This window comes from Physeter macrocephalus, chromosome 12, assembly GCF_002837175.3.
Source record: "Physeter macrocephalus isolate SW-GA chromosome 12, ASM283717v5, whole genome shotgun sequence".
Lineage (NCBI taxonomy): Eukaryota > Metazoa > Chordata > Mammalia > Artiodactyla > Physeteridae > Physeter > Physeter macrocephalus.
The window spans coordinates 32,114,889-32,137,158 of NC_041225.1; the positions used below are offsets into that span (position 1 = coordinate 32,114,889).

Below are 22,270 nucleotides of genomic sequence, written 5' to 3' on the forward strand. Positions count from 1 at the left end.
TCACCTATATGTATACATATATCCCCATATCCCCTACCTCTTGCGTCTCCCTCCCACCCTCCCTATCCCACCCCTCTAGGTGGTCACAGAGCACCGAGCTGATCTCCCTGTGCTATGCGGCTGCTTCCCACTAGCTATCTATTTCACGTTTGGTAGTGTATGTATGTCCATGCCACTCTCCCACTTCGTCCCAGCTTACCCTTCCCCCTCTCAAAAATATGGAATGCTTCATGAATTTGCATGTCATCCTTGCGCAGGGGCCATGCTAATCTTCTCTGTATCGTTCCAATTTTAGTCTATGTGCTGCTGAAGTGAGCACTGTAGATTTATTGACATTCTGCCTTGTTCCGGAAATAATTTCAAAGAAGACATCCATTAAAAACTCCAGTTAGTGTCAAAGATGTGAATTTTAAATAAACAAGGGAATGTGTGTGTCATCCAGTTTGGTGACGTTTTCAAGTCTTTTTTTGGTTGTTATTGTTTTTAGCTGTAGCACTCTAGCTCCACAAGAAATCTTTTGCAGAAACTTAATGTATAAAATAGATCAAAGGAGAGCACTGGGTTTGAAGTACCCCTGAACCATCTTCATAGAATCCCTAGGCCTTCCTGAAGTTCACAGAAAGTTCATTGATTTTCCCAAAGTCCCACAGCAAGTTAATAGCAGGAATGACAGGCCAGGACTCAGATCTCCAGTCCATGGCTTTGTTGCCTAAACAGTGGTAACTCTTTAGACAACTCCTGAGAATGGGCCCTGGCTGAGACCGGCTAGTTTCTGACTGTCACCTGACAGATGAGTGTGCAATCCAACAGTTGGTAGTAACAGAACCATCCACCCAGCAGAATATACACAGAGAGAACAGCTGGAAGGCCCGTCTTTCACCAGTCGTCACCTCCAATGCCTCCACAACAGGGTACTCAAGTTGAGCACAGAATGCAAAATTCAAGAGTGAGACATCTATTTTGAGAGAATGAGAGGGTACAGTGCTCTTTTTACAGTTAAGAGCTTTTAGCTCCTGGAGAGGTACAGGGATATTTGCCCTTGAGAGTCTTAAGAAGAGAAAGACAGGGAGGGCAGCCTAATTTGGGTTTGCAACGTCTTATTCTATTGGGTTGGCCAAAAATCTATCTGGGTTTTTCTGTAACAACATACAGGAAAACTCGAATGAACTTTCTGGCCAACCCAATAGTTTAGCCTGTAAAGAACTAAGGAGAAAGAGACTAGTATACTCGTTTCTATCTAAGTACTATCTCCCCAGAGCCATCAGGAATTTTCATCACTTATTTTGGCTGCGTTGGGTCTTTGTTGCTGAGCGCGGGCTTTCTCCAGTTGCCGCGAGCGGGGCCCACTCTTTGTCGTGGTGCGCGGGCTTCTCACCGCGGTGGCTTCTCTTGCTGCGGAGCTCCGGCCGTAGGGCACGCAGGCTCAGTAGTCGTGGCGCACGGGCTTAGTTGCTCCACGGCAGGTGGGATCTTCCCGGACCAGGGCTCAAACCCATGTCCCCTGCACTGGCAGGTGGATTCTTAACCACTGCGCCACCAGGGAAGCCCCTCTGGCTTATCTTCGAGAGAAAGCTAATTTGCATTTTATTTTGCCCTGAATCAACAATTTAGGATTGATGAATAAGAACAGAAGGAACTCAAGCGCTCTGCCTTGTAACAGGAATATTGGGCCTCTAGTTTGACCCTGGTGACCCACAGAGCCATTAGTCAGCTCACATGGTGCCCTAACAAGTTTCTGGGCCTCCCGCCGACTGTTGAGATACATCCCTGGCTTCCTGCCTCAAGCTTTAGGCCAATCTCGCAACACCGATCTCCCATTAATACTGAACGCAGACCTCTAACCTCAAATCCACCAGCCAGATGGATCCTCCTGACCTAAGACCTTAAGGATCAGTTCTACCTCACCTCCACGGCATCCTGTCAAATCACAAAATCTGCTTGTTCAGTATTAGAGTATAACTGTATTTTTACTTTTTTTTTTTTTTTTTTTTTTTTTTTGGCCACACTGCACGGCTCGTGGGATTTAAATTCCCTGAACAGGGATCAAACCTGGGCCCTTGCTACTGAGAGCACAGGGTCCTAACCACTGGACCACCAGGGAATCCCGTTTTTACTTTAAATACAAAACCATTACCATGGGCATGACTGAGAGTCCAAGCAGAGTGAACCAGAGAGTCCGTGCTCTTCTGCATAATCAACCCAATCGATTTCAGTGGCTGAGAGGAAGGCCCTCTCATTCGTTAGCCTCAGGTGGGCACAAAGCTCAACAGTGTGCTGCTAGATTCAGAATCATCTGACTTATTTTTACTCCGCTGCTGTGAAAACCACCTGATCTTTACTTTGGCCTTAATTGCTCATGCTTCCTTCAAGCAGCGGTTTCCTAAGTCCTGTACCAAGTCCTGATCATCAGCATCAGCACAGCCTGGGAAGTTGTTAGAAATGCACATTATCTGTGGGCCCCACCTCAAGCCTACTGGATCAAAACCTGTTTTAGCAAACCCTCCAGGTGATCACGATGCATGCTAAAGTTTCATAATTATGGCCTGGTGGCACTATCAATCACTTACTGAAGTTACCTCTTGAGAAACAAAGGCACTTCCTCTTGGTACTTGTTCCTGGGTCTTGATTTTTTTCTTATGTCAACAGAACGACCTTTCCCCATCTGCTCCATCAGCGAATGCTGCTAATTAGAAGCAAAACCACCGCTTAAGTTAGTTTTTTTTTTAACTTTGCATTCCCAACCAAGTTACACTTTTTTTTTTTTTTTTCGGTCATTTTCCTTTTGTGTCTTCTATGCCCTTGAAAATCTAGAGCAATAGGTCTGCTCCAAGTGTGGTCAGTTTTCTCTTCCACAAGACTGGTTTCACTTCATTAGAACTTTCCAATTCTGAAATTACGCTGTCCTGCTACTCACTGAGTATTCCAAGTATGTATATCTCACAACCCATTTACGCTTGGAAATACTTTCACGTATTGGCTCACAGGCCGGGCGGGTGTCTCTTTCATAGCTAAGAAAACTGAAGCTGAGAGAGATTAGGCCTACAACTAAAAAAGTGGCAAAGCTGCAAGTACTAGTACCCAGTATAGTTCTTGGCTCATAATAGGCACTCGATATATTTAACGAGAAAGCGAATGAACAAATGATGGTGTAAGCTAGATCTTTTCCCGCTAGGTCACGTGTCTCTCACATCACGCAGCTGTAGGAATAGACAAGTAATCTTGTCCCATTTATGTTCCTAGCTCCAAAGCAGTGGTGTTGCCCCAGCCTCAGGACACTATAGTCTTCTGAAATCTTTCCACTGAATGCTCCAAGGTTCTAAGTTCCAGAACAGCTGAAAGACCACCACCTGGTAAGGAGAATGGCTGAAGTGCAGGGCCGTGGCTGAAGACCCACGGCTCTAGGATGTGCAGGGCCGTGGCTGAAGACCCACGGCTCTAGGATGGAGAGGGTGCTCGGCACTAATTCCAAACGGGCAAAAAACATAGCGACGCCAGCAGAAAATAAAAAAACAAGTAGTTTGGTCTCCTTCAGGGCCCAGAGTTATTCAGGTCAGATGCTGTGAAGCGGCGCTCATAAGATGAGTGAGGGGCAGGAATTTTTTTCAATAAATGCCAACTTCTAGTATATACATACACACGTCCTCAGAAATGAGGTTAACCTGAGCCTCATTAAGTGGGTTTAGCTCCCCTACATTTCCGTAGTGGAAAGAAAACCAGGCTGCGCTCTTAAGTTAAATTTTAATTGACTTTTAAGCAGACCTTTTCTAGTTTTCAACAATGTCATCTGCTGTCACAGAAAGAAAAATGGTGATTTTTGCATAAAAGCAAATAAATCTCATCTCAAACAAATAAGTCTACAATACATAATTTCATTTGTCTAAATGAGCAAAGAAATTCCTAAATCTTTAGTTCAAATTACAGTAATACAACTCTTTTGATAGGCATTTGGGTAAGAACCTCAGCTACTCCTCAAAGAGCTGTATTCCAGCTCAAATAAAAGAATTCAGGAGCCTAGAGTAGTAAGGCCTATTGTACTGATTTTTACTTGGGACTCAACCCAGTTTCAAACCCACTTAGTAATTCATATCCCATGAAAGCCCTTAATAATCCTCTTTGCTAGCTGAGTAAATCCTAACTCTGCCATGCTTCTAGGCTTTAAGTACTTCCTTGATGGTCTTAGGCCAAGGCTGTGATATGCTGCAGAAAACAGTGTCTGAGGACAAAGAAAAGATAACAAGAATTAATCTTCACATAATCCTTCAAGCAATGTGGAATAAAAGTATTGCCCTCAAAAGAGGGAGTCTCCGTTTTTCTAAAGAGCATTAAGGGACTCACTGCTCAACACATTCTAAAGTAGAAAGTGTGGCCATTAACACAATGCTGTAAGTGGAAGGGACCCAACAATGTCACCATTAAAAACTCTGATACTATTCACAACAGTGAAATTATGAACTTAACAGTCCTAGGACATGAACTGCAAAGAAACCTCTAAGACCATTTAGAACAAATGGCTCTTAAACTCATTTGAAATCAATTTTACATCACAACCCACTGTTCACATAAAGTGAAAATGATTTCACAAACTATTATCCCTATTAACATGCCATATTTTTTTTTTTGGCCACGCCGTGCAGCTTGCGGCGTCTTAGTTCCCCGACCGGGGACTGAACCCGGGCCCCAGCAGTGAAAGCACTGAGTCCTAACCTCTGGACCGCCAGGGAATTCCCATGCCATATACTTCTATTATCAAAGAGCTGGCTGTGACCCATTAGGTTTCCACTATCCACTAATTGGTCATAATGAAATGTTTAAAAAGCACTGATCTGTCACTGCTTTAATCTCCAAAAAAAGGCAACATAGCACAGCAGCAAGAACACCAACTTCCAAGGAGATTTTACCCAGGTTTGAATCCTGATACTGCCACTCACTTAGCTATGAGGACCCAGGTCCTAGGACACGTCATTAGCTTCTGTGCCTCAGTTTTCTCATTCATAAATCAGGAGAAAAATCTACCTCAAAAATTTTATGAAGCTGAGTTTTATTTGGGAAGATGGGTAAGTGAGGCCCCCGATACGGTGGCCCAAGATCACATGCAGCTCCCAGTGCGACGCTTGGGCTAGAACCCTGGCCGATGGCCTCATCACTATACTGAAGCATTGAGTATACGATACATTGCCAATACAAGGGCCTTCAGTGTGAAACATACAAAATGAAGAACGTATCTGAACCATAAATTTGACAAATGCTTGGTAATGAACATTATTTCCTTACTTTCTGAAAATCATTAGAGGGCTAACACCTTTTAAAAAAACCTCCTAGAGAAATGTAAATTAAAGCCTTCATTTTCTAAGTTTGAGTGGCAAGAACAAATAATTTTCATTGAAAATTCTTTTCAACTTAGGCAGTAGAGAATTACTGAGAATCTGGAGCTATCTTCATCTGTTTTTTTGGTCTAATTTTGTCTAGTTTCAGGTCAAACATTAGCTGGGACCTTGGGAAATTCAGTTGATTTTTTTTGGACTTGCTTCCGTAACCATGGGTTAGGTCCAGCATGTCCTAATATTCCTTGAGCTGCTTTTAAGGTTTTCCTCAAGGGCAAAACTGACAGATTAAGGGTAAGTGGAGGAACCGTTAAAAAAACAAACCCTCCAAATACGACAGAAAATAAAAGATAAATAATTCTATTTACTAGCCATAGTAAACAAGCTGAAGGATCCACAGCTGGCAACAGTGACACAGAAATGAATTTGGTTTTGGCATCGGATTTCAAACTATAGGTATGCCACTTAATACACATCATTTTGGACAAATAACTTCTCAGTCAAGGAGAAGTTAACTTGGCAGGGCAGTTGAGAGGATTAAATATGACTAAATATGAATGTGTGTGCCTAATACATGACCAGGCACCAAAATGAATTCATCAATGCTGGTTCCCTATAACTAAAACAGAAAGGCCAGACCCTTTATGGACATGCTCAAGGTGTTCTAATTTTAAACTGAAGATGGTTCAGTCTCCAGCTTCTCCCCCTGGGTATTTATTATTACCTACTATTTATTATTACTCCCTTTAAAGCATCAAGTCTAAAGGCTTTTGTAAGTGAATGGTGGCTAAGCAGTAAATGGCAAGTCTGCTGTGAACTGTATTTCATGATGGTCTGGGACTCATCTTCCAGTATTGATACCACAGGTTTCTTAAGCACCTGCTGAATGCATCAAAAACGTTATTGTGGGGGACTTCCCTGGTGGCGCGGTGGTTAAGAATCCACCTGCCAATGCAGGGGTCATGGGTTCGATCCCTGGTCCGGGAAGATCCCACATGCCCCGGAGCAACTAAGCCCGTGCGCCGCAACTACTGAGCCTGCGCTCTAAAGCCGTGAGCCACAACTACTGAAGCCCACGCACCTAGAGCCCGTGCTCCACAACAAGAGAAGCCACCGCAATGAGAAGCCCGCGCACCGCAACAGAGTAGCCCCCGCTCGCCACAACTCGAGGAAGCCCGCGCACAGCAACAAAGATCCAACACAGCCAAATAATAAATAAATTTTTAAAAAATTAGTGGTTTCTGTTAAAAAAACATTGTGGCACGTGGTTTATACTGGTACTTAATTGTGATGGCCTCAAAATTCAATTGTAATATATATGATATACAATGGTAACTCTCCTTTTGCAAAGCTGATGAAATACAAATTATACAAGGGAAGATGATATCCGGCAGAATAAAACATACAACATAACTGTCTTAATCAGTTTAAAGTGAGTCTTCCTAAACATATCAGATGACACCTATCGTTTATAACCAGTCCAAATAAACTCAGGCTCATAATTTAACAAAAATTGTCACATGTTTGTGCCTAAAATAGGCCCTCAAATATTTCTGAATGTTTGGCTCAACTCCACAAAAACAAAACAAAAAAATCAGTCCACTTAAATATAAGTGACTAGAATTCTGATCTCAAAACATTTTACTCTATTAGAATTTTTACACACTTTAAATGGGCTTCCTAGTGTTTTTCATGATTTTTAAAAAACTAACAGTCTCCACTGATAAATATTTAAAGTTATAGACATGAGTGTAGTCTACCAATCCCATCCAAAAAAATGTACTGTTCTTTCCCAATCTCGGATCAAATAATCATGGCTGAATGTACTGTATGTTGGAAGAGAAATGCCTAATGTTTCTATTTTGGATAATCAGTGTTAGGATGCAATCCACCCTCCTGTTATTTTCAGTTATTAAAACCTAAATGAGGCTTCCCTGGTGGCGCAGTGGTTGCGCGTCCGCCTGCCGATGCAGGGGAACCGGGTTCGCGCCCCGGTCCGGGAGGATCCCACATGCCGCGGAGCGGCTGGGCCCGTGAGCCATGGCCGCTGGGCCTGCGCGTCCGGAGCCTGTGCTCCGCAACGGGAGAGGCCCCAGCAGGGGGAGGCCCGCATACCACAAAAAAAAAAAAAAAAAAAAAAAAACAAACCTAAATGACATTTTAAAGGGAAAACTGGCAATTAAAAAGTTCTAACTACAAAATAGGTGTAACATTTAAAATTTCTAAACTATCTCAGAAAGTAATTATAAAAGTAAGAACGCTCAAACCTGGGTTTAAACCCTCCCTCTACCCTGATTGAGTTCTTAGCAGTATTCTATAAATATCCTCTACATCTAGTACAAGGAGGCCCCACAATGAGAGTCAAAAAGAGATAATACCACAGGCTGGGCCCCCTTTTAAAGATGCTCACCTCTCCTAAAGCAAGGAGATAACCTGGGACTAATCTGCTCTTTAAGAAAGAAGGCTACTTTCATAACTCACCAAAGTAGTGTAGTCATTACTTTATTCAGTGCTTACAACTTTGTTAGGACTGATAATTTTTTCTCCTAATTCACAATGTTCTTTCAATGTTTATTTAAAAAGCACTGTCTTACTGATTTTGGCGGACCAGAGTTCTATTAATCTTATTTAAATGGATAATTTCTGCAAGTCCCATTCAGTTCTGTCTTTTCATTTCCCCTCAGAAAACAAATCAAGTGCAAACAAAACCTTGTTTCACAGTTACACTTTTAGGAGAAAAAGGATAATCCTACACAGCTTACTTTTTCAGATTATTTTCTGACTTTAAAATAAATTCTCAGGCCAATACTAAGACAGGCTAGTATAATAGCCATGGCAATATTATAAAACCAAAATTATTCTGAACTCACCAATGGTACAACTGGGTGTTTACAAAGAGAATTATCTGAAAACAAAACAAGGTACTCTTAAGCTCTGACATTCTGTTTGAATATCCACTGAAACATAATTCTAACACCAGCCAAAGCACTCACAATCACATAATTTTAACTTTTCTAGTTTTAAAATGTCCACTTTATTTCATTTAACAGTTAACTAATATCACTGACATCTAAGGAAGAGAGGGTCCACAAAACTGATCTAAGGTAAAACACTAACTCTTAAGAAATGTAGTCCAATTTTATACAGGTCCAGGCATCCCTAGACAAGTGTATCACAATGCAGAAAAATGGGTACCACTACTCCATTTTACAGGAGATAAAAGGGAAGTATCAATAAACTTCAGAAAGTAGTAAATTCACCTGTCCCTTAAAATATGAGTATGTAATTGTTACAAAGCCATAGTAAATGGTTTATAAAATGTAATTTTATTTTATGTTACTCTGCTGTTACATAGGGCATAACATTTTCACAAGGCCTTTTTGGGACTACAGTCGATGATTATTAGCAACATACAATAGTGGTCCAACTCTCTAACAATCACTAGACAAACTGGACACCCTCTCACATGTGCACAAATCTGCATGGAAAAGTACTAAAGTTTTAGACTTGGACTTGTGTACTTTAATAGTGGTCCAACTCTCTAACAATCACTAGACAAACTGGACACCCTCTCACATGTGCACAAATCTGCATGGAAAAGTACTAATTTTAGACTTGGACTTGTGTACTTTATTTCCCCTTTCTAGTGTATTAAGAAATGACATGCACTTTCATTTGCCAAAAGCAATGCTTGTATTCTGGCAGCAACATGCTACTTCTATTACATAGTAAAGTGAATACCAGAACCACAAAGGCAGGAGGTGTAAGTGAATTTTTATTGGGAAGGGAAGTTGTCAACTTAAACAGCAGCAAATGAAGAGTGAATGAGGAAACTCCCTGTTGTCACAGATACACAAGACCTCCATCATATATGATACAGGAGGCATTTTAATTTGTGACCTCCAGCCTCAAAATGTCAACTGCTTTTCCATTCAATCTAATACTTCTGGATTCCTACCGAAAAGGAATATATTAAGAGGATGGAAAAGTTGCTTACTGAAAGAAAATCCCCGAAGAGGAGTAAGGGAGGGAATGTAGAAATTAAGAAGTTATGTAGAACACTCTTTAAATTGTAATTAACTACATTTTCATATCTTCACAGTAATACAAAACACAGTCACTTGCAGAACTGGTTCAGATTACTTAAATACCAGATACATTTTTAGTCCTCTACAGAAGTGTTTGGAAGTTACTTATGTTTATATGAAATGAAGCTATTAATACTTTTCTACAGCAGTAACTGCACACCAGAAAGGCCAAGACAAACACAAATCAAGGAATGGAGTTTTCCCAAAGCTGCGGTGTGAAAAGACTATAAACAGTTGATTCCATACACATGAGTGGGTTTCTTTGCTATAGGAAATCCAAATGGAATAAGGAATGGAGATGAGTAAAAAGGTTTCTTGAGGGGAGGAAGGACGACACCCTGTATGCACTTAGTTCTCTGCCCCTTCTGCCGCATCACATTCTTCTCCTGCACTGTCTGATGTCCATAACTAGAAAAAAAAAAAAAACCAAATTAAGTTACTATTTCTAGATCAATTATTTCAAGTCTTATTATTGTATCAAAATGTAATTCTTAGAGCAGTAAACTAAACAATAGAGATTATGACTAAGAATGGAAGTTACATTTCATCAACTCCTCCCAAAGTGTACCCCTGTATTCCTTTCACTGTGCATTTACAAAATGACAAACACATATACGCTATTTGAGTATGTTTTCAAAGCTTACTATAAGCTCAGATAAAAACAAGGTAACCAACATCCTTAGAATTTAATGCTCTCTCAATTTCTGGCAGCCCAATGCTCTATTTAAAAGCACTACTAAAATATCATTTATGAGATTAATAAGGCCAAAACAATTTTTTTTGGGGGGGTGGGCAGGGACCATGGTCAAAGTCACCATTGCCAAGTACTTGAAGGGCTATCATATAGAAAAAGAAGCAGGCTTACTTTGTATGCTGCAAAGAGTTAAACAGGAGTGAACGATGTTAAGTTACAGGGAAGCAGCATGTGTGCATGAAGATATGTAGATACGGTTCTTGAATTAGGTAGGATGTTAGTCTCTCTAATTTTAGGATGGAACAATGAAGTGAAAAAGGGAATAGTCAATACTTGTCGACTATGCATAATAATAGTTCACAAAATGGATTTCTATTAGATCAGCACCAAGACACTAGTGGCAATTTTAGCAAAGCTGAAGTCTTAACCTTTAAGTCATTATTAAGATACTAAAATAAAAACAAACAAACAAAACAAACATCCCCAAAAAACTGTCTCTGGGAGAGACAAAACAGAACTAGTTAAAAGATAGCTCCACGGTGTATCTGGAAAGAGGTTAATTGCTCAGTTTGTTTTTCTTCTATAGAAGCTATTTATGCTCATCATTTTTCTATTGTCACCTCACAACCACAGGGATTTCTAATGGCTGGGAATAAACCGTCTTCATAATTTCTCTCTTCAGCAAAGTTGAACTGATAGGGTGCTAATGTTAAAAATTTTTTTATCTAGCAGAAGATAAAGCATCAAAACTGGGGGTGGCGGGCGGGGAGGGGGCGGGAGAACTACATTTATATTAAAAGGTGTATTTCTTCCACATTTTGTCTAAGATTTTGACATATCCAATTTACTTGAACCTACAAAAGAAGCTAAGTAAAGCTCAACCTGTATTTTTTTCACCATTACTTTTTCCTCCATCTCCTGTCTAAACAAGAGGTAGGGAGAAAAACAAAAGAAAAAACAAATTAAAAAAGACAAACTCTCTATATTAACATAATTTATCAACATCTTCATACCAGTGAAATAAAGAGTCAATAATGTTAATATTATGTGTTCCTAAAATCTTAGTACTTTCTGAGGAAGGTCTGATAAAATGCCTGTTCAACTTGAAAATCTGCCTACGAAGAACAGTTGTCCTATACAAAATACTAAGACATATTTAATATTTTTATGTAATTTTTATATATTCATTTTCTAAGAGCAAGCATAGCTCTAATATAGCTGCCCCAAAACACAGGTAGCCTGAATAAAATATTAATACTTTTGTTCCTGAAAAGGAAATAAAATTAAAAGAATGAAAAACTCACTGTTAGGTTGTCTCTAAGCAACTGCATGATGAGGGTGCTGTCTTTGTATGAGTCTTCGTTCAGTGTATCAAGTTCTGCAATGGCCTCATCAAAAGCCTGACAAATATTAATATCCATGGTAAACAATATTTACATCGACACAAATTGATACTCTATAGTCACAAACCATTTTTATAAAATAGATGAACATCCACTTTATGTTCTATTATCACTTAAAACAAAACTCAATGAAATCACTTCCTCCAATTCTCAGCTTAAGAATTTCTGAGAATGACTAAAACTTATAAAGTTATACGTACTTAATCAGTAAACAAGCATTTCTTAGTTCTTTCACAGGACAGACAGCACAGTAGCTATGCCCAATATATTTTTTACAAAGAACTAGTATTTATTTGCAAAAACCCCTTGGAACACTTCCATTTTGAAACACTTTGAGGAATACAGAGATTCTACTGATCAAACCTGGCAGGCATTACTTTCCAATCCTTTACATTTCTTTCATACTTTTTTGATTACTCTGACCAATATGCTCTTTAGACAGATCTTACTGCTTACAACCATAGCTGGGAGATTAAGATCTTGAGAAGGGCAGTGGTAGGTGGTCATGATGGTAAGAAAAAGGAGATATCCAAATAAATGTAGAAATCATCCCTGGATATCCAAGTAAAATACCTAGAAATTAACATGCTTGCTATCTCAAATAACCTAAAGAGGGTACTTCTGGACACACATCTTACCGTTTTAGCCAGTGTGCAGGCAAGTTCTGGGTTATTAAGGATCTCATAGTAAAATACAGAAAAGTTAAGAGCCAGACCCAGGCGGATTGGGTGTGTGGGTTGCATCTCTTTCTTGCTTATATCAAAAGCCTCTTGGTAAGCTCCTTGGGAATTATCTATCGTTTCTGTGAAGGGAAAAAACGAAATAAAAAAGCATGATACTAAAAATATCCATCCAGTATACAGCAATACCTTTAACATATGCTACTAACTCGGTACAGCCAGACTTCTCTCTGTAGCCTTCGTTTAAAACCACAGTAGCAAACCAAAAACATTATCCTGTATTGGGCTATTAAAAAACTAGTTTATAATGTTGCTTGTTTATAATCAGCTTAGTAAAAAAACCATGAAACAGTATATCAGGTTTTTTTCATCTCTGGGGCTAAAACACTTTTCTTCTTTCATGTCTTTTAATTTTATTACCTGAAAATGCAGCAATTAAAAACAATTTGATATATGTCAATAATACCGCAATAAAACTTGAAAAAAATCAGCTGCAATATTCCTTCCCACAATAATGGAAACATTTTACAAAGATCATCACCACCAAAATCTGTATTTTTGTGACTTATCTGTAGAAATAACACTGACCCTTGGTATCAAGATGTATTATGTGAAAGGCAATACAAAAGCACCAATATATAGATCAAAATCTGCTCTGACCAGAGTTTGATTACTGGCTTAATAAAAATGTCACCTTCCTGAACAAAATGTTCAGGAAGAACTACCAACACTAATCTGATTATATCATGTTTTGAAAAGGTTAGGTTTTCTGAATGAGGCCATTGGGCCCATTACAGCTCTAGAAGGACTGGCCTAACAGAAATCAAGTTATCCCTTTAAAGCCCGAATATGTGCCTTTCCTTCTTCTTCTTCAATGGCACATTCACTGAGCTAAACATAGATGGTATGGCCCTCACATTTAACTAAAGAGCTCTGGGTGTCCAGCACATAAGGAGGCATTACAATGAGAGTTCTAAAGCGTCTCAGCATCTAGACTTTGTAAATACAGACTATTTACAAATCCCAGACTACTGGAGTGTTCTACGTGTAGGACGAGAAAATTCCAATGAGCCAGAAAGGGTCAGATCAGATTAATGCTGGGGCTATGGCCCAATCTCCCAAAGATATCCCTTTGACTAGTTGATGTTTAAATGTTCAGTCCTGTGCAAATGTCTGTCACATTCAATTTTGCTTATCATATGGCAACAGAAATTATATACTGATAACACAACAGTTTAGTATACAGATTCTACTACAGCAAGGTACAAAAGTTTTCTCTTTATATCTTCAATTACACTAATTTTGGGGATGCTAAAACTGTCTCACTTTTAGTAACTCTCTGAGAGAGAGGAAGAGGAGGCTATAATAACCGTTTGTGGGGCATGCCCTTTTTGGATAGGGTAAAATGACAAACAAAATAATAAACTTATTGGAAAAAAAATAAGGACTTAAGTGATACTTCTACCCAGACCTGCTTCTACCCAGACTAGCAGGCACATGCACAATATACTACCATACACTCAGCTACCAATACTCCAGGAGACTGAGTTCACTACTAATAAATTTACTTTGACTGTTTTACAATCAAGTTAGGAAATTAGGTTACTCTTTTCCCCACAGCTGTGTTTTCTGTGATAAATTATATACTAGCAATAACACTCTCATCTCACCTCTCCTCTTCTGAAATCTGGTTATGTGTAATTAGTAGTCAATGCTATGATCCCTCAAAATAGGTAGTAATTAATAAATTAATACGTCAAGTAGAAAAAGTACAATGTCTTGTTTCTAGTCTATATGTAATTTCCAGTTATCTTAAGTTTCAAGATACAAGATGCTGAAGACCATGTGACACAAGAGAATCACCCAGAGCATATGCAAAGAACTCTGGGGCTAAAAATATGGTGAACCAAATTCTAAAGCCTAAAAGATTAAAAGCCTGTTTTTAATAATATCTTATCAGGTTATAATCAGAGAGTTTATGAGTGTAATTTTTTATAAAAAGCACATAATGTAAAGTCATAACTATGTTTTCATTTTTGAGAACGTAAGGTAACATTATAAATTTATCCTCCCTCTCTTTTATACTTTAGCTTTACCCATAAACCAAATACACTTACGTTTCCGATCATCACCACAAGCAACTTCAGCAAGGTACCGGAAGTAATCTCCCTTCATCTTCAGATAGAAGACCTTACTCTCTGGATTAGTTGCATTGGCTATTAAATACTTATCCAACAATTCCTGAAAGAAATAAGTTAAAACATTAGGTACTAGCAAAAATAACTGCCATAGTAACTCCACACCATACCACCCTGGACTGGAAGCATGGCTAGAGAGCAGGGGTCAGGTGTTTGCCATTAGTTGAATGCTCTGGGGTCATAGCAAGTCATAATTTCTAATGGTAGAGCTATATTACATCAAACACTAATTAGAAAGAGCCTGTCTGTCCACTCATCCACTCACTGAAGCAAGCATTTCCTGATACCTGCTAGGTGCTAGGCACTGTATCTGACCAGAGGGGAAATAAGGTCCTTGCCCTCAAAAGAGTTCACAGTCTAATAAGAGGTAAGTATACCGTTAACAGTACAGATATGTGAATAAGGGCCTATGGAAGCACAGAGAGGGAATGTCTAGCTTTGTTGGTGATGATCACTGTAAAGACAGGCTTCCCTGGGGAAGGGATATTTGCCTTGTCAAGAAGTAACAGAAGGAGTGCAGCAGTTAGAAAACGAGGATGTGCAATCACTTTAGGGAGGGGAAGTAAAATGTTTAAGACGTCAAATATGAAGAAGAGTATAATCACAGAATAAGTCAGTCATTATGGCCCACAGCAGGGCTACTCAGTGTCCTCTGCCGACCAGCGCTCATCCAAAAACAGGGTGAGTCTAGGGGTTGAGAGCAAGTGGTCTAAAAACTTACCTAGCAATGTGACAGTCATGTCTATCAAATACAACTATTTTTAAAAATTGGGTTAGTATTTAAGTATGTCTTTTATCTCTCATTTCATACAAGGAATGTCCGCTTGATCCAATGAGCTAGTGCCTCTCAAACTGAGATATCTGTACAAGGTGTGCCCAGGAGTATTAAAAAGTCACAAAAAATGAATATGATAGGCACCATCTTGGATTACCAATTTTACTTGATGGTAATTTAAAAATCTTTTTGTAATAAGAAATATTATGGTGAATAAAATTTGGGGGGAGTAAAATCAAGAAACAGAAACTAAAGAAGTAAAAGATGGTTTAGAAAATGTAGTTTTAACTCAAGAGCTTTCTTGCTGTTTATCTGAATAAAAAGAGCCTAAACAAAATGCAATGATTATATGCATATTAAAGAAAATAAACAGAGAAACATTTTTTTTTTTTTTTTTTTTTTTTTTTTGTTTCTGTTTTTTTTTTTCGGTACGCGGGCCTCTCGCTGTTGTGGCCTCTCCCGTTGCGGAGCACAGGCTCCGGACGCGGCTCCCTGCGCGCAGCAATGAGGACCCAACGCAGACATACATACATAAATAAATTTATATTTAAAAAAAAGAATTAAGATAGTATATAGGGTAACATAACTATTCAACAAATGGAACATTTATCTAATGGTAAGAGCTAAATTTTTCTAACATCCCAACTTCAAGTATTATATATAGTACAAAGAGCCACTGACATGTAGGAAGAATAAAGTCTCTAGACAATAACTAACTCTTAATTAGGTTTTAACTCCAAGAGACCAAAATCAAAGAAAAATTCAATACTCAAGAAGGAAGTCATATTTCATCCAGAAAATTCTACCGCATTTTGCAAACAGGCAGAAAGCATGGAGGAAGAAAACATTCCAAGGCACAGAGCCCATGGCATAGGAAAAGGCACAATTGCACAAACAGGTAGAAAGTCACTGAAGACAGTAAAATCTTTTTAAAACGAAAAGAAATAAGTAGAAAAAAACTTTCCAAACCAGCAAAAGTACATTTTAAAAAGGAATCAAATTTCACAATTGAACCTCAGTGGAATGAATGCTGGACCAAACATCTGGTTCTAGAGTCTCCATCTAGAGATGGAGACTTAGTTTAATTTCTTCTATAAAACGATCAAAATATTTTCTAGTTTTAATAATCTATGCTAATTCTAAGGTATTAAATCAAAGGAGCAACCTGTTAAGCAGAGCAACTTCTAGATGAAAATGTTTCCTTAATATTTTTCATTCACAAAATTCTGTATATCGTATATTAAGTGTTCAGCACAGTGCTTACCACAGAGTAAGACTCATTATTTGTCAAATGAACATTAACCATGACATGGCAACATACTGAAATGGATGCAACAGCAAGAGAATTTCACACGTATTATAGGGCTTAAGATGGCACAGGGTTTTCTTGAATTATTTGTTTTTGTAATTCTTTATTTTTATCAAAGTAATAATGTACAATAGTTAATTAACTACCACTCTAAAATTTCTAAAAAAGAAATCTCCCCCATTCTGTTCTCACTGTTTCACTCTTTCAGCAAAATTTTTTTTTTTTTTGAAAAATCATGATCTTATACGGATATATCCAGAATTCAAATTCAACCTCACAGGATTCTTCTTCCCTTACTTGTATCTTCTTTTCACACACAATAAGACTCTGGTTTCCATTAAAATAATACGTAATACTGTCCATCACCTAAAACTCAAAAGTGAAAAATAAAGTTTCTCTCCCTTCCTTGGATTCTGAGCCAGCCAGTTCTTCCCTCCCAAGGTAACCATCATCACCAGTTTCTTGTATGTTCTTCCAGATATTTTAAACATTTAAAATCCACGTACATTCCCCTTCCCTCATGTTAGTGTACTACATTGTTCTACACCTTGCCTTTACCATGTAATAATCCCTTAAAGAAAATAAACAGAGAAACATTTTAAATCCTTAAATTTAATGAAAAATATGTTTAGGTTAAAAAAATATATTTTAAAAGGGTCTGAAGCTCAGGGGAAGTTAAACTTAGTATTACACTAAAATTACCTAATGAAGCCCCAGAAATTTATACGTTATAAAAGTGGCAAGTATCAAAAGTGTGGCTTACATCTGTAAAACTGCTGGGCCAAGAAGGGAAGAAATAGATGGGCTACACCCAAACACTAAAGTCAAATGAAAATAAATGCTGCTTCTGCACCATCATACTCTTAAGTGGGAAAAGAACTGAAGGATCATATTGTAAGAATTTCTCCTGCTCAACATCACCAATACAATTTTAATGGTTATTTATTAAAATAAACTTGAGAAAGGGCCAGAATCTTACAAAACAGATAGGGATTCTCTTTCCCAGAATCTTACAAAATCATACTATTTTAAATTTTTCCTCTAATACCATTTTTACATATCATGGATGACTTCTAATTTTAAAACTATTTCTATGGAACACCTGAATTTAGGGGGTTTTTGGGGAGGAAGGGGGGGCAATGGTGAGACAGCCACAAAAACGTTCACTAAGCTTCTAAACGTCAAACTGAGTCATCTCTATCTTAAAAAAAAAAAATTTTAAACAAGAGTAGATTCTGAGAAGCAGTATCAAATAATGCAAACACAGTATTTATACTGTGGGAACCAACACCCCTGGCTTATATCCAAACTAACGAACTACAATGTAAAATGAAGAGCCGCTCACTTTTCTTTTTCTCGCGTTAAGTCAGGCAGTTAAGATGAGATCCCATAGAGGATCTTCAAAACAGTGCCAGCGCCAGCTCTGGTAAAGACAGTATTTACAATTAAAAAAAAAAAAAAAAAAAAAAGCTACTCGGAACATTTAAGACCTAGTACTTTGTGATGAAATGTGGCAGAAATGTGGTAGCAGGGGCTGAGAAAAGTCTGACTGACTAGAATGAGGACTTGGGGAGAGGAGAGGAATGTGATTCTAGCTCTCATCCCCCTAAGTCACTGAGCCAGATGTGGGAATGCTCATGAGGACTCTCTTATTGGCACACTGGCCTTCCAAGGATTTGGAAAGCTGCTAAACAGCTACTGCATCAGTTTACACAGCCACTTATAAGCTAACTGTAAACTTTTCCCTTCTAAAATTATTAACTTTGATCACTAGTTTGCATATAGCCATTACGTACGATTTACAGTGTTGGCTTTTATAAAGTGACTTGTGCATTACTTCCATCCTGGAGTTTCAGCCAGGTATCATGGTTCTTTGTCAGATGCCACTAGCTCTCTGTGAAGGAAACAACAGGTACAGAATAATTCTGTCTTTCCATGTGCTATCAGTAGTAGCGATGTAGATTTTAGCCCAGTTAAAAGACAATGGATTCTGCTTCATGGCTTACCAAAACGATTTACGGCTGTATCAGGTATTATATCAATACCAGTTATTAATTATTAATACCACATAGAATAAAGGCTATAAACACTTAAGGTATATAGAGCCTAGGTGCACAATTTCTTGTTAAAAAAATTAAATTATAAAAAAGACTCAATACAGGTCAGAGAGTAAAAACCAAAATGACAAGTGGCTCCCTGGAATAAGAAAATCTTCCCAGATAAGGTCATTGATAAGAAGTCAGGAGAGAGGAAAGCAATCAATTTTTAACATTAATGTAGTTAAAAGTTCCTCCACTAATTCCCCCTTTACATTATTCTTGTCAATTAAGCAGGAGATCCCCTTTGTAACGCTTCAACCAGCAAATTTTATGATCCTGGGAGGTTTGGAGAACTAAGATTGGGGCTCCCCCTTCAGTGTGGAGTGTTACCCGACTGAGAGGCAGAATGCAAGAAGTACATTCCTTTTTGAGAATCTGAGGGATCTGTGAAGGGGTCAGTGCACTTACTACCCAAAATTACAAGATGCCCTAGTAACAAAACATTCTAGAAGAAAGAAACTCAAACACAAGCAAAGTCAGAGGAAAAAATATAAGTAGTTATTATTATACAGGTTGTTTTAGGAGATGCTAAAGGACCTCAGAATAAGCTTAATCTCAGAAAAATAGGATGGGAATAACAATAAAAAGGATTACATCATAAAAGCAGTAAAGAACTATGCAAGAAATGAAATTGTGAGAAATAACAGTGATGCAAATTTAGTACAGTAATTACTCCTCTTCAACCCCAAACCTTAGAGAAAAGGTTAGGAAGAATAACAAAACTCCAGTACTAACTCTATCTCTAGGAGTGAATTATGTTTACATACAATAATCCTACCATCACTTCCACAGCTTTTCCAAAACAATTAATTTGCCTTCAGTGGTAATAGTCCGTGTGTGGCATTCAACAAACTAATACTTTTATCTTAAATTCATTTATAAGTGATTTGTTTTATAGACAAAACAAGCTGCTCTTCTGCCTCATTATATACCTTATTCTTTATATATACCGAACTGATTTTTTTTTCCCAAACTGATTTTTTTAAGAGAGCAGGTAACCAATGAAGAGCCTTGAAATACAAACAAAATAATCAACAGGAAACAAAAAATGTTCTAAGGATTTTCAATTTCCTCTCTATCAGCATACTGAAATTCATTAAATAAAACACTATTAACATGTTCAATCTCTAACTTTATGGCACATATACTAGTCACTATCTGTATATTTTTATCCATTTAACCAGCACACGTTACCATAAAAGATTACATTATTCATTCAACAAATATTTAAGTGTTCAATATGTGCCACGCCCTATTCTAACCACTCGTGCATGTATTATTTACATATAAGAACCATTACAATAATTTTACAAGTGAATAAAATCACCTAGGAATCAAGAAACTTACACAAAGTCATATTATTAATTAAATGGGGCTAGAATCTGAAAATAAAGCTAGCATTCTTAGCACTACCCTATAAAATAATGGAGCATATATCTATGAGAGATAAGGCTTTGGCCTTAAGTTATTTAATTAGTAAAGCAAACAAAAGAATTAAATAGGGACTTCCCTGGTGGCGCAGTGGTTGACAATCCGCCTGCCAATGCAGGGGACACGGATTCAAGCCCTGGTCCCGGAAGATCCCACATGCCGCAGAGCAACTAAGCCCATGTGCCACAACTATTGAGCCTGTGCTCTAGAGCCCGTTCACCACAACTACTGAGCCCGCGTGCCACAACTACTGAAGCCCAGGCACCTAGAGCCGTTGCTCCGCAACAAGAGAAGCCACCGCATTGAGAAGCCTGCGCACCTCAACGAAGAACAGCCCCCGCTCGCCGCAACTAGAGAAAGCCTGCGCGCAGCAATGAGGACCCAACGCAGACATACATACATAAATAAATTTATATTTAAAAAAAAGAATTAAGATAGTATATAGGGTAACATAACTATTCAACAAATGGAACATTTATCTAATGGTAAGAGCTAAATTTTTCTAACATCCCAACTTCAAGTATTATATATAGTACAAAGAGCCACTGACATGTAGGAAGAATAAAGTCTCTAGACAATAACTAACTCTTAATTAGGTTTTAACTCCAAGAGACCAAAATCAAAGAAAAATTCAATACTCAAGAAGGAAGTCATATTTCATCCAGAAAATTCTATCGCATTTTGCAAACAGGCAGAAAGCATGGAGGAAGAAAACATTCCAAGGCACAGAGCCCATGGCATAGGAAAAGGCACAATTGCACAAACAGGTAGAAAGTCACTGAAGACAGTAAAATCTTTTTAAAACGAAAAGAAATAAGTAGAAAAAAACTTTCCAAACCAGCAAAAGTACATTTTAAAAAGGAATCAAATTTCACAATTGAACCTCAGTGGAATGAATGCTGGACCAAACATCTGGTTCTAGAGTCTCCATCTAGAGATGGAGACTTAGTTTAATTTCTTCTATAAAACGATCAAAATATTTTCTAGTTTTAATAATCTATGCTAATTCTAAGGTATTAAATCAAAGGAGCAACCTGTTAAGCAGAGCAACTTCTAGATGAAAATGTTTCCTTAATATTTTTCATTCACAAAATTCTGTATATCGTATATTAAGTGTTCAGCACAGTGCTTACCACAGAGTAAGACTCATTATTTGTCAAATGAACATTAACCATGACATGGCAACATACTGAAATGGATGCAACAGCAAGAGAATTTCACACGTATTATAGGGCTTAAGATGGCACAGGGTTTTCTTGAATTATTTGTTTTTGTAATTCTTTATTTTTATCAAAGTAATAATGTACAATAGTTAATTAACTACCACTCTAAAATTTCTAAAAAAGAAATCTCCCCCATTCTGTTCTCACTGTTTCACTCTTTCAGCAAAAATTTTTTTTTTTTTGAAAAATCATGATCTTATACGGATATATCCAGAATTCAAATTCAACCTCACAGGATTCTTCTTCCCTTACTTGTATCTTCTTTTCACACACAATAAGACTCTGGTTTCCATTAAAATAATACGTAATACTGTCCATCACCTAAAACTCAAAAGTGAAAAATAAAGTTTCTCTCCCTTCCTTGGATTCTGAGCCAGCCAGTTCTTCCCTCCCAAGGTAACCATCATCACCAGTTTCTTGTATGTTCTTCCAGATATTTTAAACATTTAAAATCCACGTACATTCCCCCTCCCTCATGTTAGTGTACTACATTGTTCTACACCTTGCCTTTACCATGTAATAAACCCTCTGAGATCATTCCATAGTCATATGTTTATAACTGCCTCATGCTATAGAACACTGAACAGTATTATGTATGTCTGCTGTATGGGCATATCATAATTACTTAGTTTCCTCTGATGAACATTTAAGTTGCTTCAAATTTGTTGATAGTTCCAGCAATGTGTCAAATGTACATATGATCCTTGGAAGACAGATGTTTAACTGTCCTTAACTGTCCTTCCTCGGGGCAATTTCAATTTACATCCCACTAAGTGTTCCAATTTCTTAACATCCTTCTGAACCCAAGGTATTATCATTTTTTATCTTTTCCAATTTAATAAGGAAAAACATCTTACTATGGTTTTATTTGCAGTTTTCTTTAAACAGTGTGTTTATATCCTTTGCCATTTTCCCAGTGAGTTTTTTCCCTTACTGATATGTAGGGATATATGTTAATGATATTAGTCCATTTTCCAGATCTATCTCATATAACTTCATGTACTTAAAGATTCTGTCTGGGACTTCCCTGGTGGCACAGTGGTTAAGAC

General features: G+C 37.9%; 1 protein-coding gene and 1 non-coding gene across 2 annotated transcripts in view; both read right to left on the minus strand.

The window, feature by feature from the left end:
- Nucleotides 1-212: 212 nt before the first annotated feature.
- On the minus strand, nucleotides 213-319 carry LOC112063659 (U6 spliceosomal RNA). The gene has a single exon (XR_002891101.1). It is a non-coding gene; the product is annotated as a U6 spliceosomal RNA (small nuclear RNA).
- An 8,532-nt stretch (nucleotides 320-8,851) lies between these two features.
- The window catches only part of YWHAQ (tyrosine 3-monooxygenase/tryptophan 5-monooxygenase activation protein theta), a 52,594-nt gene continuing 39,175 nt past the window's right edge, over nucleotides 8,852-22,270 (minus strand). The window contains 4 exon segments of the mRNA XM_007127652.3: nucleotides 8,852-9,771; nucleotides 9,773-9,817; nucleotides 11,408-11,503; nucleotides 12,145-12,308. Coding sequence (XP_007127714.2) covers nucleotides 9,634-9,771; nucleotides 9,773-9,817; nucleotides 11,408-11,503; nucleotides 12,145-12,308 — 443 coding nt within the window. The 3' untranslated portion in view covers nucleotides 8,852-9,633.